General features: G+C 38.3%; 1 protein-coding gene across 2 annotated transcripts in view; it reads left to right on the top strand.

Annotated features, from left to right (window-relative positions):
• The window catches only part of ZNF280D (zinc finger protein 280D), a 50,072-nt gene that overhangs the window by 21,398 nt on the left and 12,848 nt on the right, over nucleotides 1–15,826 (top strand). For both annotated transcript variants that reach the window (XM_075713696.1, XM_075713695.1), the window contains 9 exons: nucleotides 872–1,029; nucleotides 1,462–1,562; nucleotides 1,658–1,804; nucleotides 2,400–2,534; nucleotides 5,676–5,920; nucleotides 7,072–7,212; nucleotides 8,699–8,761; nucleotides 9,341–9,459; nucleotides 9,652–9,688. In XM_075713696.1, coding sequence (XP_075569811.1) covers nucleotides 872–1,029; nucleotides 1,462–1,562; nucleotides 1,658–1,804; nucleotides 2,400–2,534; nucleotides 5,676–5,920; nucleotides 7,072–7,212; nucleotides 8,699–8,761; nucleotides 9,341–9,459; nucleotides 9,652–9,688 — 1,146 coding nt within the window. The remainder of the gene's footprint in view (nucleotides 1–871; nucleotides 1,030–1,461; nucleotides 1,563–1,657; nucleotides 1,805–2,399; nucleotides 2,535–5,675; nucleotides 5,921–7,071; nucleotides 7,213–8,698; nucleotides 8,762–9,340; nucleotides 9,460–9,651; nucleotides 9,689–15,826) is intronic.

Below are 15,826 nucleotides of genomic sequence, written 5' to 3'. Positions count from 1 at the left end.
TACATTTAATAGTTCCGCTGGCTGTACTAAAGTGAAGCACATGCAAGATAGAACAGTTTTTGAAGCTTAACAGTAGTGGGTTGTGCAACTAACTTGTCCTTGTGCTGCTCCACAAGTAACTGTAACCTGCCAATGTTGTCATGGGTGCCTAAACTTTGCAGCCACAATAGGCTTCTACTGCAGATAGGTGAACATATTAATGAGGAAAAGGTGGAAACTTGAAGGAGTAACATACCACCAAGTTTCTCATACTCTTTTATTGTCAGCAGCACAGTGGTATTCTTTGAATACGGCCCCTCATAATTCAACTTCAATCCTAAATGCTTTATACGAAGAAAGCTGCTGGAACCCTGCCAGTTTTGAGTGGAGGTGGTTTCAGAAAAAGCTTTGATGTCCTAATTGCAGATATGTTCTTGCTACTTAATAGTTTTCAGCAGAGCTAAAGTTATACTTGTTTCAGAATGTGGCTTTAAGACTCTGGTGGTGAAGTGTGAGCAGCTGATGTGTTTTGTGTTGCCTTTGCTAATTTCCCTTTATTTTAAGGCAAGAATTTTGTCTAAGCAAACATGAAAAATGCAGTAGATTGCTTAGTCTTGGAACATGTTTCAGATATGCTGTATGTTCCCTATAATAGTCAAGATTTCTTTTTAAGCTTTGAAAGATGGTTTCTGGCATAATCACCTTGCTTAACTTTGCCTTTTTATTATTTTTTTTGTAACAAACATTTATTCCTTAGATTTTTTTTTTTTTAAATTGAGAAGTCCTTACAGATTAAAGTTTCTAAAGAATCCTGTATATTTTGCATGTGCTATGTCATGTATAGTGAATGTTAAAAATATAGTTTTTGGCACCTGTTCACTATCATTTAAAGGTTTATGAACCACATGAAACATCACTTGGAGCTTGAGAAGCAGAGCAGTGAAAGTTGGGAAAGCCACACTACCTGCCAGCACTGTTACCGTCAGTTTCCCACCCCATTCCAGCTGCAGTGCCACATTGAAAGTACACACACGCCTTACGAGTCATCTAGTAAGTTGCATTGTGTCACGTTGAATCTTTTTGTGACCTAAAATTTTCTGACTTTTATTTGGCTGGTTTGTAACTTCAGAATAAAGCTATTGTACTTTAAGAGCAGTAATCTTGAGAATTAATATAGCAGCTGAGCAGTCATTCAGTTTATGTTAAAGTAATGTGTGTAGGAAAAAAAAAAATTTTAAAAAGCTTTTTGTTTTGGGCTTTTTTTTTTTAACTGAAAGCTTGGCTGCAAAAATTCATGTTATTTAAGGGCTTTGCACTTCTGGCTTCCTGAAATTGTACAGGGAATTTCTTCTGAAGAGTAGAATAATTGTTAGATTGCTTTACCTTTATAGATTTATACAGTTCACATATACATACATATTATAATTTATCTACTTATGACTCAAAATGAATTTTTACTTTTTTCTTGTTTTTCACTTCTAGCAATTTGTAAAATCTGTGAATTATCCTTTGAAACAGAGCAAGTTCTTTTGCAACATATGAAGGACAATCATAAGCCAGGTGAAATGCCATATGTTTGCCAGGTATTTCGGAGTGACTGTTTTGTATTCAGATTACACCACCCCCTGTCTTTACTGTCAATAAACTTTTAACAAGAAAGTCAACCTTTTTGTTCTAGGTATGCAACTACAGATCCTCAGCTTTTTCAGATGTAGAAACACATTTTAGAACAGTTCATGAAAACACAAAACATTTGCTATGCCCTTTTTGCCTCAAAGTAATTAAAATTGGAGCACCGTATATGCATCATTACATGAGGCATCAGGTAAGCAGATATTTTCAATCCTTAATGTTAGAAAGATACTAAATATGTCATGAATCTCTCTGGAAAAAAAACATAACTGATTTGTATGGTTGCTACTGGATAAGAATAGTTAATAAAATATGGTAGAGTAATTATGATTGCGTCTTTTGAAAAGTCTTTAAGGGGATTGTTGGAATTTGTCATGTTTTTGTGACAGCAGCTCTCTGCTTAAAAAAAAAAAAAAATCTCTGAATATCCTTGAAAGAATATCTTTATTTGGTTTCTTCAGTAAGTTGTAGTGATGTGTTCTGCTTTTCTTGAGGTTACTAGCCAACCTTTCACTAGTTCAAGCAGAGAAAAAGATTGACATACTGTGCTATCTTGTAACTGGTAACCTGATTCCTCCCCCTCTTAGTGGTAATACTGCCTTGCATTTTCGACTATTTAAATATTCTCTCTTTAACTCCTACACAGTATCTTGGCTTTGTACAATATTAAGAGTTTGTCCAGTTGATGTTTTAGAAACTGGATGACCATTGCTTGAGACATGCTAGGGTTGGAGTTTTGTTTATCATGACATTCATGCCTACTGTAGATTGTTTTCTGTTTTTAAAAGAAAAAAGGGATATACCGTTGCACTAAGTGCAGACTGCAATTTTTGACCTGCAAAGAAAAAATGGATCACAAGACTCAGCACCACCGAACATTTAGGAAACCCAAACAGTTAGAAGGATTGCCTCCTGGAACAAAGGTAAACGTTCATACAGGAAAATTAGAGGGGACAAAGGAAAAAAACATTGGTACAGAAAGGGGTGGAATAAAGAAGTGCTTTTCTCCTTTCTCTTCCAAAACAAAGGTTGGTTTTTGTGGGTTGGTTTGTTCATTTGTTTGTTTGCTTTGCCAGCTCTGATACTAAAATTCTAAAAAATACTCCTGCTGAAAGAATTGCCAAGCACAGTTTATGGTTTCTTCGTGGTGATCTGTGGTGTTGCTCTCTGTCCCGTTCTTCCATATGTGTATATGCCAGTAGTCCAGTCAGTGCTGCTGCTTTCTTGAGCTGTTGGTTAATTTGCCCCCTCCCATTTTTCCTTTCTGTGCTAGGAGAAAAGGAGATAGTCTCGATGTTGATCTGAGGGGTCTGCATCATTTCTTGTGAAAGATTTTCAACCTGTGGAAGGTGGTGGCAAAGAATCATATAGAGTGCAAGACCTACTTCTTCATAGACAATATCTGCTTAAAACCGAGTTGACCAGATCTTTTTTTAGCTCCAGCATTTGAAGGCGGGGGGAACCCACAATTTGCTGGGTGTTTTCTGAAGTAAACTTGGGTCCCCTCAGAACACTTCAGGCTATCTTTAAATTATTCTTCCATTTTTTAGGAAGGAACCACTTAGACTAGGATTTTCCTGTAGATTTCAGGACTTTTTCCTACAGTTTTTTAATGAAATGTGAAGTTATATGTCCTTTCAGTTGAAAGGAAAAAGAAAATTAACATTTTGATCAGCTTTTCACAGTTCATTTGCTGTAGAATCAGGAAGGGGAAATGACTGAAGCTGATGTTGATTGTGTTGCTTGGCAGAATGTAAAGTACTGATTCTCTACTCTGTGACAATACCTCAATTTTCTAAAGACTTCAGGGTCTTTGTGATCTAATAAAAGCTTAGATTATGTTAAAATTCTGGCGTTAGTAGACCTTGACAGGGTGTAGATGATGAGACTGAAGAGCTTGGAACTAGGTGTAGGTTAGATGCTTCTAAACTATGAGTATGGGCAAGAAGTATAATTAGGAGTCATGCTGTGAGTGAAAACTGGAGAACCATATTTAAGGGAAGACAAGGGAGTGCTTGCCAGTGTGACACCCATCTACAAGAAGGACCAGAAAGAAGATCTGGGGAACTACAGGCCTGTCAGCCTGACCTCGGTGCTGGGGAAGATTATGGAGCAGATCATCTTGAGTATGTTCAACAGGCATGTGCAGGTCAACCAGGGGATCAGGCCCAGCCAGCATGGGTTCATGAAAGGCAGGTCCTGCTTGACCAACCTGACCTCATTTTATGACCTGGTGACCCGCCTAGTGGATGAGGGCAAGGCTGTGAACATCATCTACCAGGACTTCAGCCAAGCCTTTGACACTGTCTCCCACAGCATTCTCCTAAGGCAGCTCATGCCTTGGATGGGCATACTCTTCGCTGGGTAGAAAACTGGCTGGGTGGCCAAGCCCAGAGAGTTGTGGTAAATGGAGTTAAGTCCAGTTGGAGACTGGTCACAAGCAGTTTTCCCCTGGGTTCAGTTTCGGGGCCAGTCTTGTTTAATATCTTTATCAATGATCTGGATGAGGGGATTGAGTGCGCCCTCAGTTATTTTGCAGGTGACACCAAGTTGGGTGGGACTGTCGATCTGCTTGAGGGTAGGAAGGCCCTGCAGAGGGACCTGGGCAGGCTGGATTGATGGGCCAAGGCCAATTGTATGAGGTTTAACAAGGCCAAGTGCCGGGTCCTGCACTTGGGTCACAACAACCCCATGCAATGCTACAGGCTTGGGGAAGAGTGGCTGGAAAGCTGCCTGGCCGAAAAGGACCTGGGGGTGCTGGTTGACAGCTGGCTGAACATGAGCCAGCAGTGTGCCCAGGTGGCCAAGAAGGCCAACAGCATCCTGGCTTGTATCAGGAATAGTGTGGCCAGCAGGAGCAGGGAGGTGATTGTGCCCCTGTACTCGGCGCTGGTGAGGCCCGCACCTGGAATACTGTGTCCAGTTTTGGGCCCCTCAATACAAGACAGACATTAAGGTGCTGGAGCGTGTCCAGAGAAGGGCAACGAAGCTGGTGAAGGGTCTGGAGCACAGGCCTAATGAGGAGCGGCTGAGGGAACTGGGGTTGTTTAGTCTGGAGAAGAGGAGGCTGAGGGGAGACCTTATCGCTCTCTACAACTACCTGAAAGGAGGCTGTAGTGAGGTGGGTGTTGGTGTCTTCTCCCAAGTAGATAATGACAAGAGGAAATGGGCTTAAGCTGTGCCAGGGGAGGTTTAGATTGGATATTAGGAGAAATTTCTTCACAGAAAGGGTGGTCAAGCATTGGAACAGGCTGGCCAGAGAGGTGGTGGAGTCGCCATCCCTGGAAGCATTCAGAAAATGGGTAGATGTGGCACTTTGGGACATGGTTTAGTGGGCATGGGGGTTTTGGGTTGATGATTTGACTGATGATCTTAGAGGTCCTTTCCAACCTTAATGATTCCTAGTTTTTAGTTTCATTAAAAAATAATCCAGCCACCAAGCCAGGAAACATGAAATTGCTACTCTACCCTTAATTGGTTTAGTGGTGGACTTGGTAGTGTTAGGTTAATGGTTGGACTGGATGATCTTAAAGGTCTTTTCCAACCTAAACAATTCTATGATTCTGTAATGCCAGATGAGAGGTCAGAAACCAGAATTAGTCCTTGGGGGTCTAGGATGAGGAGCAAAAATATCTGAAGGAAGTAGATTGGCTAATCATGAGGCAACAAGACACAGGGCTTCTGTTAAATCCAGGAACTGATGGGATTGTTTGATATTCTGTTTAGTAGGGCTAATTGTCCTGACCTTTCTGTTTCTTTTCCACAGCTACATTCTTTTGTTTTAAGAAAGCAGGTTGTAGCCAGTTGCAGGTCTGAAAAGAGAGCAGTGTGTTTTGTCATGGATAACTATTTCCACCAAAACAAGAGCTTTTTAAGCATCCAATAGACTATTGAGGTTAGGTTTACTCTAGTCAACAGTATTTCATATTTTTCAAAGCAGTCTTTACTGAGGAATGTTTCTTATGCTATGATTTTTGTCCTAAAGTGGCTTAAACTTTGAGACAAATAGAAATGGTAACTTAGCTTAAATCTAAATAGAAAAATTTTTCATTTCATACTTTTAGGTTACTATTCGAGCATCTGTTGGATCTCTTCAGTCAGGATCATCAGCTACATCTTCTGTTAGTACAAGCACTTCCACATTTCAGTTATCACCTAAAGCTAAACATACAACCACTAAAAATCATAACAAATCTAATACAAGTAAGTCAAAAGCAAAATCAAAACCAGCTACATCGAAGAAGCAAAATGCATGGACCAACAGCAAAAAAAAAAAAGAAGTTACAAATACAGCGTTGCATAATCTAAGGTAAAATATTAGCATTAAAAATATATTTAAGTATACTTGGAATATAAATAACTGATCATTTAATTATCTTTCGATAACTTGTAATACTACAATGCAGAAGATTTGACACTTCAGTTTTGCAGAAAAAGCAGGCGTATAACCTTTCCACATACTGATACTGTGATTATAATTCTGAATTTTCACTCGCCAATTCTGTTGGTGGTAGACTACTTTATGATGGAAGAACTTTTCTGTTCTAAATTTAGAATTTGACTCTGCACAGAGCCACAGACTCTTGAAACACTGACTCATTAGGCAGATTTATGTTTAAAAGTGACCTGTGGAGGGGAATACATCTGCCTGGGTGTTCTTTGCAAGTTTTCTTATGGAGGGGAAAGTATTTTCCTCCTTCAATTTTTTAAGGGTTTTATTTGAACCCGTTATTTAAAAGGTTAAGTCTCATCTGTCCTGGGAGACACCTTAATCTGGGGAGCCACCAAAAAAAAAAAAAAAAAAAGTTAAAAGCAAGCTGTTGGAGAATGCTGTCCTTATATTTACAATTTACTGGGTTTTGCTATCCTTATATTAATAATTTAACAGGTGTTTTATGGACTAGAATAGAATTTCATTGGCTATGATAAGTTAGCAATTTGTCAAAGATTGTAGATGTCTCCCAGTAAGGTGCTAACACTTGGTGTGTAGCTGAGATATACAAAAATGGCCAGCAAAATTGGGGAAGAGCAGGATGACATTATTCCTTTGTAGATCTTTCAGAGCTTGTGGGGAATATTGGGGTGACAGAAAAACCAAAGGGGTTTTCTATGCATCATGGTGGATGAAGCATTTCTTTGAAATCCTTCTCAAGTGCATAGAGACAACAGCAGCAGCTGAATTTGAGGGTTTCATCTACTGCAGTATCTTATTTCCAGAAGTGGCCAATAATAGATGCTTTCATTAACTTTCACCTTGTCATTCAGGTCATAATGACAGTATAATTCAAGAAAAAGCAAAGTTTTCTTCATGTGTGCTAACAACCTGTAATAAGTACTTAACTAATATATTAAGTTCTTCTTTTCCCTAATGTGGGCAAGCTTGCTACTGACTTAAAGCAAAAAGCTTGAAATAGTTATCTCATCTAAGTGTTGATATTAATTTTTTCATGTTACTGTTAGGTATCGTTTGGGAGTTCACAAATGCATTGAGTGTTACTCGGAAATAAAAGATTTTGCAAGCCATTTTCCTGCTTATGTACACTGTAGCTTATGCAGATACAACACTAGCTGTAGCAAAGCCTATGTGAATCACATGATGAGGTAAGAACTCTTAAAAATTTTTATTTGGTTATCAAATACTTCCTAAATTCATACAAGGTGTGTTGAGTGTTTCTGGTAGCTGAATTTTGAACTGGGTCATAGGACTGGCAGGGAAATGTGCAAGGTTGGATTTTTACTTTGTAATGAGGGCCTAAACCCCGTGTTTTTGTTTTGCCTTTAAAATCTAGTGGTTCAGGCAGTGTTCTATCTTTTCTTCGGAGTTTCTATGGGATCTTCCATAGTCATTTCAGCCTGACTTAACAGAAAATTACTAATTGTTGTGTATTCTCTGGGTTTCAGGTTGAATACCTCATCTGATTTTACAAGTGCTGAATGCATACAGCCACAGCTATGGCTAATGAAATTTGTGCTCAGAATACCATGTAAAGGATGTCTCAAATGGCATACTCAAGTGGATACTTTTTCTTATACTACTTCTGGTCATCTGTAAAAATAACATCTCATTTTGCAGGAGGTTTGCCACTGATTGTGAGGCAGTATAGGGTATTAGTGATGCCAGTTGTAAAAAAGCCTGTTAAGAAAACAAACGTGTGAGTTCTCAGAGCAGTGGAATTATACTACGCAGGAATTGGACAGACATCATGTAGCAGTGATGGCAAAACAAAATTTTGAAAACCTACTTGTTAATCCTGCACCCTGAACAAGTCAAACGTATTATGGAAAAATACAGAATGCAGTTGTCTTTTTAAATACATGTATGTATAAAATTCCTTGGCATTTTCGAATGCCAGAAAGTTTCCTCCAGAAGGGGAGAGGGGAAGCTAAGGTAAACTGTTCCTACTAGTGCCCGTGTCTGGGTGTTGTCAAATTCAACCATGCAGTAAAATAACCAGTCTTTTGTCCTCTGTCTCCTTGATGCACTAATGCTCCCCCTACTTCGACCCCTTGCAGCACCTATCATCACCTTTTTTGGTGAGTGTAAGGAACAAGAGTAAGGAAGTAAGGAGGAAGGCTGTTAGAGGGAGGGTGTTTCTGCAGTAGCAGCCCCTGTACTCAGCTGCTTGCTTTTGTTTCATATGGGAGTACAGTGTTGGCGCATACTTAACCTGCATATGAGATAACTTACAGGTTGTCTGAAAATGTGATTTATCTCATTTAAAGCCATCTCTTTAGGAAGCATGAGTTCAGCAAAGCTTCACTTCTTTTGTGGAGTGCTGTTATAGCTACAGCCATGGGCTTCAAGAGCTAAACTGCCCATGGAAGCGATATAACTATGTTCTTGCAGGACTGTGCTGACATAAGCCTTACCCCTTCCAAACTCATTATTTACAAGAGAGACAGTATTTTAAACTAGAGCCGAGATTCACAAGCCTGTAAGCTTTCAGCAATTTAATGTTTTAGAATAATGCAGGTCAGTAACTGAGCTTGTCATAAGCAAATTGCAGTACAATGAACAGTGTAGGGGATATGCAGAGTAATGTACTCAAGAAAAACAGGCGAAGTGGTAATATGTTTTTATATTTAGTTTTCACAGTGCTCGTCCAAGTAAAAGATTTTGGATCTATAAGAAGCATTCAGAAGAGCTACGGTAATTCAGCTTTTTTCAGTTACATCTCATTATGTTTTTACTTTCTGATGGTGAACTGATTAGTTAAATGAGATTAGAGCCTCTTGAATTTCTAGGCTTCCACAATTTAGAAAGAGCAGGGAAAGAAAAATACTAGCTCTTCCACTAGCAATGTTCTGTTCAGTGACAAATATTTATTTGTCCACATTTATTAACTTTCTTAATCCTGAGGAGGTTTTTAAACATATTTCTATTTCTTTATTTTCCAATTATGAATAATGTGCAAAAAGCAGGGCGGGGAGGGAAACAACAAAACCAAACAACCAACCAAAACTGAGAAACCTCATGCTTTACAGATTAATTTCTGTCTAAAGTGGTGTTCTTTGTACTACATCCAGCATGGAGATGCCCTGGTCATCAACTGGGATTTCCAGGTGCTAGCTGCAGTATAAAAAGTAAGAATATGTTTTTGCGAGTCATCTAAAGTGGCAGGAAACTTTATTTATTTTTTTAAATAGTTTTCTTAACTAACAGTAACTGGACAGACTGTTTTCACAACTGTGTTGTGTTTATACTTCCTTTTTACTTTGTCTTCTCTAGAGGTGTGACTGTAGTATGTCTTAACTGTGATTTCCTGACTGATGTTTCTGGCTTAGATAGCATGGCCACACATCTAAGTGAAAGCCACACTCATACTTGTCAAGTTATTATAGAGAAAGGTAAGTACATATAGTGTCTTTTTTTATATAGTATACATATACAGATACTTATATATGGATGTGTCTGTGTTATTGAAGTCGTTTTTTCAGTTGCATTGTCATTATTTCTGTGTACTTGGATTTGAAAGTGAGTACTTCTGTATTTCCACATTTTAAAATATTTTTAATTAAATCTTTTATTTTTATTTTCAGTTTCTGTAGATATCCCAACTGCTGAACAAGTATCTGAGTAAGTTTTGTTTTACTGCTTAATGTTTATTTCTATTAGTTTAGTGACAGATGGCAAAAATTCGCGCTGTGAATTAGGGTTTCTTTTGAATTTCATACGATTTGAAACGTATGGATGAACAAAGACCCTTACTTTACTACTGCTTTTTGCTCCTACCACATCCACAATTACAAGAGTGGGGAGATAAGATGATTACCTACTGCAGCCAAAATCAAAACCAGGTTTTTGTTCAGTTTGGCCACTTCAGTTTTGGTTGGACTGTTGTGGTTTAGCCCCAGCCAGCAACTAAGCACCACGCAGCCGCTCGCTCACTCCCCCTGCCCCAGTGGGAGGGGGGAGAGAATTGGAGGAGTAAGAGTGAGAAACACTCCTGGGTTGAGATAAGAACAGTTTAATAATTTAAATAAGGTAAATAATAACAACAACAACAACAATATAATCATGATAATAATACACAAAGCAAGTGATGCACAATGCAATTGCTCACCACCTGCCGACCAATACCCAGACAGTTCCTGAGCAGCGATCGCTGCTCCCCGGCCAACCTCCCCCAATTTATATACTGAGCATGATGTCACATGGTATGGAATAGCCCTTTGGTCAGTTTGCATCAACTATTCTGGCTGTGCCCCCTCCCAGGTTCTTGTGCACCTGGCAGAGCATGGGAAGCTGAAAAGTCCTTGACTAGCATGAGCAGTACTTAGCAACAACTAAAAACGTCAGTGTGTTATCAACATTCTTCTCATCCTAAATCCAAACCACAGCACTATGCCTGCTACTAGGAAGAAAATTAACTCTATTCCAGCTGAAACCAGGACAGAGACATAAATAATTCTTGCCACGTTAGAACTTTTCAATCCTGACTTCTAAGTCTAGATATAGTGAGACTGTTACTTCAACTTGCTTTTAATACTAGATTTATTAAACTAATTTTTTATGTTCTTTGCGCAATATTAATAAGAATTTTTTAAAAAGTTACCTTTATTGAAGTAGGACAAATTCAGTCTTAATATTTTACAATTATTTACAAATAATTTTCAAAATGATGTTATTTATATGATAAAGGTATACTGTTTCGTATTAATTTTTTAATTTGGACTTTGAAAGAAAAATTAATGTGAGGATTTTGGCTTTCAGGGGTTTTGTTTAAAGATTTGAAAAAGAACCTGCAATATTGTAGGAATTGTGTTGCAGGGTTTGCTTGGGGTTTTTTAACCTTAGAATCAGATGTGCCAAGCTGTCCCCAATTATCCTGGAACAGTACCTGAGGCTTTACAATGTAGCCTGTGAGCCTACTTAAGCCTTAATTGAAGGTTCAAAGGTGTGTCAGCTGAATCAAACATCTGAGTTCTCTCTAAACTCTTTCAGAACATGGGAACAAAAATGTCAATTAGACTGCAGAGAAAGATATTAAGACGGAAGAAAACAGTTAACCCTGATCTAACAACAAGGTGTCATTGAGTCCATCTAGCCTATAGCAGGATTCTAAAAGCGATTACATATTCTTACGCATGATGAGAACTCTTCCAGCAGAGCGAGGAGTTCTTAGGCCTCTAAGCATAAATCAGCCTTCACTGAGTGTTGGAAATATCCCCAATAGGTTATTTCATAACTATTAAGTATTTCTTTCTTAGTTTCCATAAAGTGGCCAGTAAGAGGGGAGTAGTTGGTCATCTGATCCAAACATGGAAATACTTGTCTTTGGCTATGAGTAATAGTAGAGCAAAATGTATGCTGTAAACTTCAAACCTTTACTAGTAACTGTTTAGCATGTGATGCAGTTGACTAGAACTGGTGGTCTGATGGCATGACTAATAGACATTATTAAAAAAGAATTGAAGATATTCTGTCAGGAATGAACAGGGGAAGAGGAAGTTAATTTGGGAAAGCATTCCAAAAAGCCATTTGAAAAATGAAATTTCTGATTTTGGAGCACGGAATATTGAAATTGGACAAAACACTGGAAAGAGTCATCTAGGAGGGTGAGCTATATTCCCTTCATTAATCCAGGGTAGCTTATGTTCTTTAACAGTTTAGATTTCAGTGAAACTCAAACAATGGAAAAATAAAGTGTTGAGCTGTGATACCACCTTAGCTTTTCTACTTGGAGCTGGTATTAGGTGTTGGGAATTAATACTTGCCAAACTATATGTAAGGAAAGGTTATAGATGTATTGAATGGTGGGGAAAGAGGTACAATTGTGGCAGGCTGTTGTCAGTACTGCACAAGGATCTTGCTGTCTTAAATATATTAGAGATGTCATATGAAAATATTTAAGAATGTTGGATATACAAAGTATGTATTACCCAGAAACAGATGGGTGAGCCCTAGAAGGATTTGAAGTAGAGTCAAGAATACATGGAGGTTTGTTTCTATAAGCTGTTAGATTAGGACAGATGCAGACAGCCATTATTTTTGAGAGCTCTGATGTTGGCATAAGATTAGTTACTGGTACTACATGAGGTAGTATAGTCTGTGATGGTGCTTTTTGAAACTGTCATGCTCGTAGACTTGATTAATTTCAGTAAATCTTGTCCTGTTCCAAATACTAATTCTCTGATACTTTGGACAAGAATGTATCATTGCTAAACCTAAGAGCATGGATCTACCTGTGTGGCAGATTTTTTTTTAATTCATTATGTGTAGTACAGAGTACACACAAAAATGTTCATCTTTTTGCGGGGTGGTTCTTCATGGTACTCTGGTTTGCTTTGGAAGAACAGGAACTTACAATATTCATAACACTTGCTGTGTAGTTTCTCAATGATCTGTGAATGTTTCTTCCCATTCTTTGACTTATAATTCAATGAGGTATGACTTGTTTATGGGGCTCTTCAGAATCACTTCATCATTGGAAACAGTGACTTACAGTTACAATCTTGAACGCTTTTGGATCTTCTCTTGCATCTCTTAGATGGTATCTTTTATGATATATCAGACTGTCTGTATGTGTTGTAAAACTCATCTTTATTGCTAATGACCAGACATGCTCCATGAGCTCTGTGTAGTGTTGATGAGACTGTCTTTGGACCAGAATCATGCCATTAGTAATACAGATAACCTAGCTGGAGATGTTCTAGCAGGAATTGCTTTTTAAATTGTTACTCTGCGTAAAGTTGCCTTGTTTGTTTAGTGATCCACCATGTGCTGAGGGAATTAAGGCTTAATAACTATGCCAATACTCTTCTAATGCTCAACTCTCTGCTTTGTGCAACAATTAACATATTTTTAAATGAACTGACAGCAGACATTTTTGTTGCAGGGGAGTTGAAAGTGAGCAGGTATCCTATACTGCCTTGGCTCACTGATACATCATTGTGGACCAGAAAATTGAACCCAGTCCAGCTTGGGATTATTTTGGTATGTAAGCGAACAAGGATCTGACCAGACCTTTTCTTTTTTCTTCATACATTGAAGCTGTGGTATTCTCTTCTTGCATCTTTTAGGCAGCAGGTCTGGTCTTTTCTCCCAATATTGTAGGCTGGCAAAGGCCCTTCTGTGATAACGTTCTCTGCTTTGCAGCATTGACTTGCAGCTTTTTGGGGGCTATACTCCTTTGAAGAGAGGCTTACCAGGAGTTTCACTTACGTGATGCAGTGTTTCTTTGCTGCTCATTTGCAGTGTTTCTTTGCTGCTCAAGTCTATCGATATCATCCCAAGCTAGAGTAGTCTATAAATGATGACATATATGTGTTGACATCAAAGCCCATTTTGTTCTGAATTCGATCCTAGCTTCTGAAACTAAAGGGCTTTGTCATTCTCTTTGGGTGTTCACTAAAACATACAAGTCCTGATCTATTTAATATTCAAGTAAGTTGCATTTTTGACTGCCAGTGACTTTACAGTATATAGTGGCAAAATATGCTTTGAATGACTTCTGTCGCATGTAACTGCATAAACTAAATCTTGGCCAAAGGAATTTATTAGCTGCTTTGCTCTGGTAGCTAAGCTTCTTTTTGCTCCTAAATATTGTAGGAGGAAAGCATGTGATGGAAGCAGATACATTTACTGAGCCTTGATTCTGAGGGTGGAGCAGCCACAGTTCATTCACACCTTGTTCTTTTGGTATCATCTCTCATCTTCAAGGATGCTCTACTCAAGCTGCTGAGACATCTGCTGCTTTTGATTTCACTGCTTCTGACTTCATCTTTAGTTCTAGATTATCTGTGGCAAGTCTATCCATCAACAGGTTGTCTGGATATATGATGAGCTTTCCTTTTGTCATGATGTACATCTAGTGTTCCTCCAAACTCAACCTCCTGCTTACAGTGGTTATGTGTCTTGGTTGAATCTCTAATTTACTAGCTTCCAAGCAACCTAATAGATAGAGCTAATCTTACTCTGAGATCAGTCACTGTTATAACCTCCTAGTTATAAGAGATTATTTCTGATGAATGCAAGCTGTTCTTGATTTGCAGCACTTTCTTTTTCTGCATAATCAAATTCTCTGAGATTAATCCATTGTTACCAGTATTTTTGTCGTCTTCACTTTTAGTATTCAAACAGTAACAGTTTTGGTGATAGCGAGCTTCTGCAACCACTGTGGTATTGCTAATGATAGCAAGGATCCTGTCATCCATTGTCTCTTACGCATATTTTGTGATTGAGCATCTGCACATTTACTCAGTACTCTAAAGTCTCATTGTTCCTTTTGCTACTGTTTTTTTTCTTCTGACAGAAGCTATGTTCCATCTTGAATGCTGCTGTTCAACTTCAAGCATCGGTTACCTACTACAGGTTTTTCTTGCAGGACTTTTCTGTTTTGACACAGCAGCATTCAAAAAAGCATAGTGGGTTTGTGTTTTCATTGTGAACATGCTGTTGCATTTCAGAGGAAGTTGAATCTGTGATATTTCACTTTCATTCAGGTTTCCAGCACCAACAAAACTGGAATATGATTGCAGATTTTCGTGGCTTTCAGAAATGTTCTCTAGGAATTTCCCAGAAATTACGCTAGTTTGACATTTTGATTTGGAGTTATGTGAATTATACCTCTTTTGAATGCTCATTCAGAATATTACCATTTGGTTCTTTTACAACTTTGCTACAGAATTCGTTTAAGTTTCAGACTGGCAGTTAAAACACTCATAAGCTACATTCAGGTTTGCCAGCTTTGTGTAAATAGTTCACGCAGAAACGATTGGTATCATGGCATCCTGTTTCTGTTTATGTGAGGATCTCAGGAAAGTTACTCATGTAGAAGACTCATACCATAAAACCAGTACTAAACCATGCAGGTAAACGTGCCTGACTCAATATTAAGTATCTCCGATGGTCCCAACAACTACCAAGGTACATGAATAATGCAACATATTGGACCACATCTGCAAGGACAGAGCATGAATATGCATGGTATAACTGGTTTAGCTTATGGTCAAAGAATTAAGATTTCATTTGTATGTACCTTAACCTGTGTCTCTCTTGTTATTTTTAGGATGTTAGTGTCACTGCATTATGGGCTCTTAAAAGACACGTAGTTGCAGGGCAACCTTGCTTGATTGGCAAATTCTGTATTACCTTTGTTTTGAAAGTCTTTCTGACAAGAAAGTAATGTTTCTGTTATTCTGTTAAATGTTTGTAACTGCAGCTTTGTGCATAACAACACTTCACTATGCATTATAATAGTAGTTATTATGTAGCTTTCTTCATTGCTAACCCCATTTTACAGGTAAGAAACTGGAGACAGTGTCAAGTAACATGCATGTCACCATCTTGCCTTTCCCACTTGGTCGTTAACAGTGTAAAACACCATGGCGTAGAACCAGCTTTTTCTTCTAACTATGCATTCACATGCACCTTCCCAGTAAATGCTCATACAGTCAGATATTTGGGGGAGAATTGTGCTTTATGAATTATTGGCTCTACTTAATTATATTTTTTCAAAATGGGGAATTTCTGCTAATAGCTGGAGTTCTTGGGGGGGGAGGGAAAAAACCACCAAAGACCTTTTCATTCTTTTGGTTGTAAAACAGATTTATAGTTATAGTACTGGATATGGTTCAACTGAGTGGCTGGAGGTTACCTTGAGCCATTTTAAATAACATAAAGTTGTTTTCTAGAAAATTCTTGAGGCTACAGTTGTCCTAGAAAAGGTTATTTTTGGTTAGGGGTGGACAAAAAAGGGATGTCTGGCAAGAT

Source organism: Pelecanus crispus, chromosome 7 (genome assembly GCF_030463565.1).
Source record: "Pelecanus crispus isolate bPelCri1 chromosome 7, bPelCri1.pri, whole genome shotgun sequence".
Lineage (NCBI taxonomy): Eukaryota > Metazoa > Chordata > Aves > Pelecaniformes > Pelecanidae > Pelecanus > Pelecanus crispus.
Note: the sequence above shows the minus strand (reverse complement) of the source record. Positions and strands in the feature narration are given on the sequence as shown.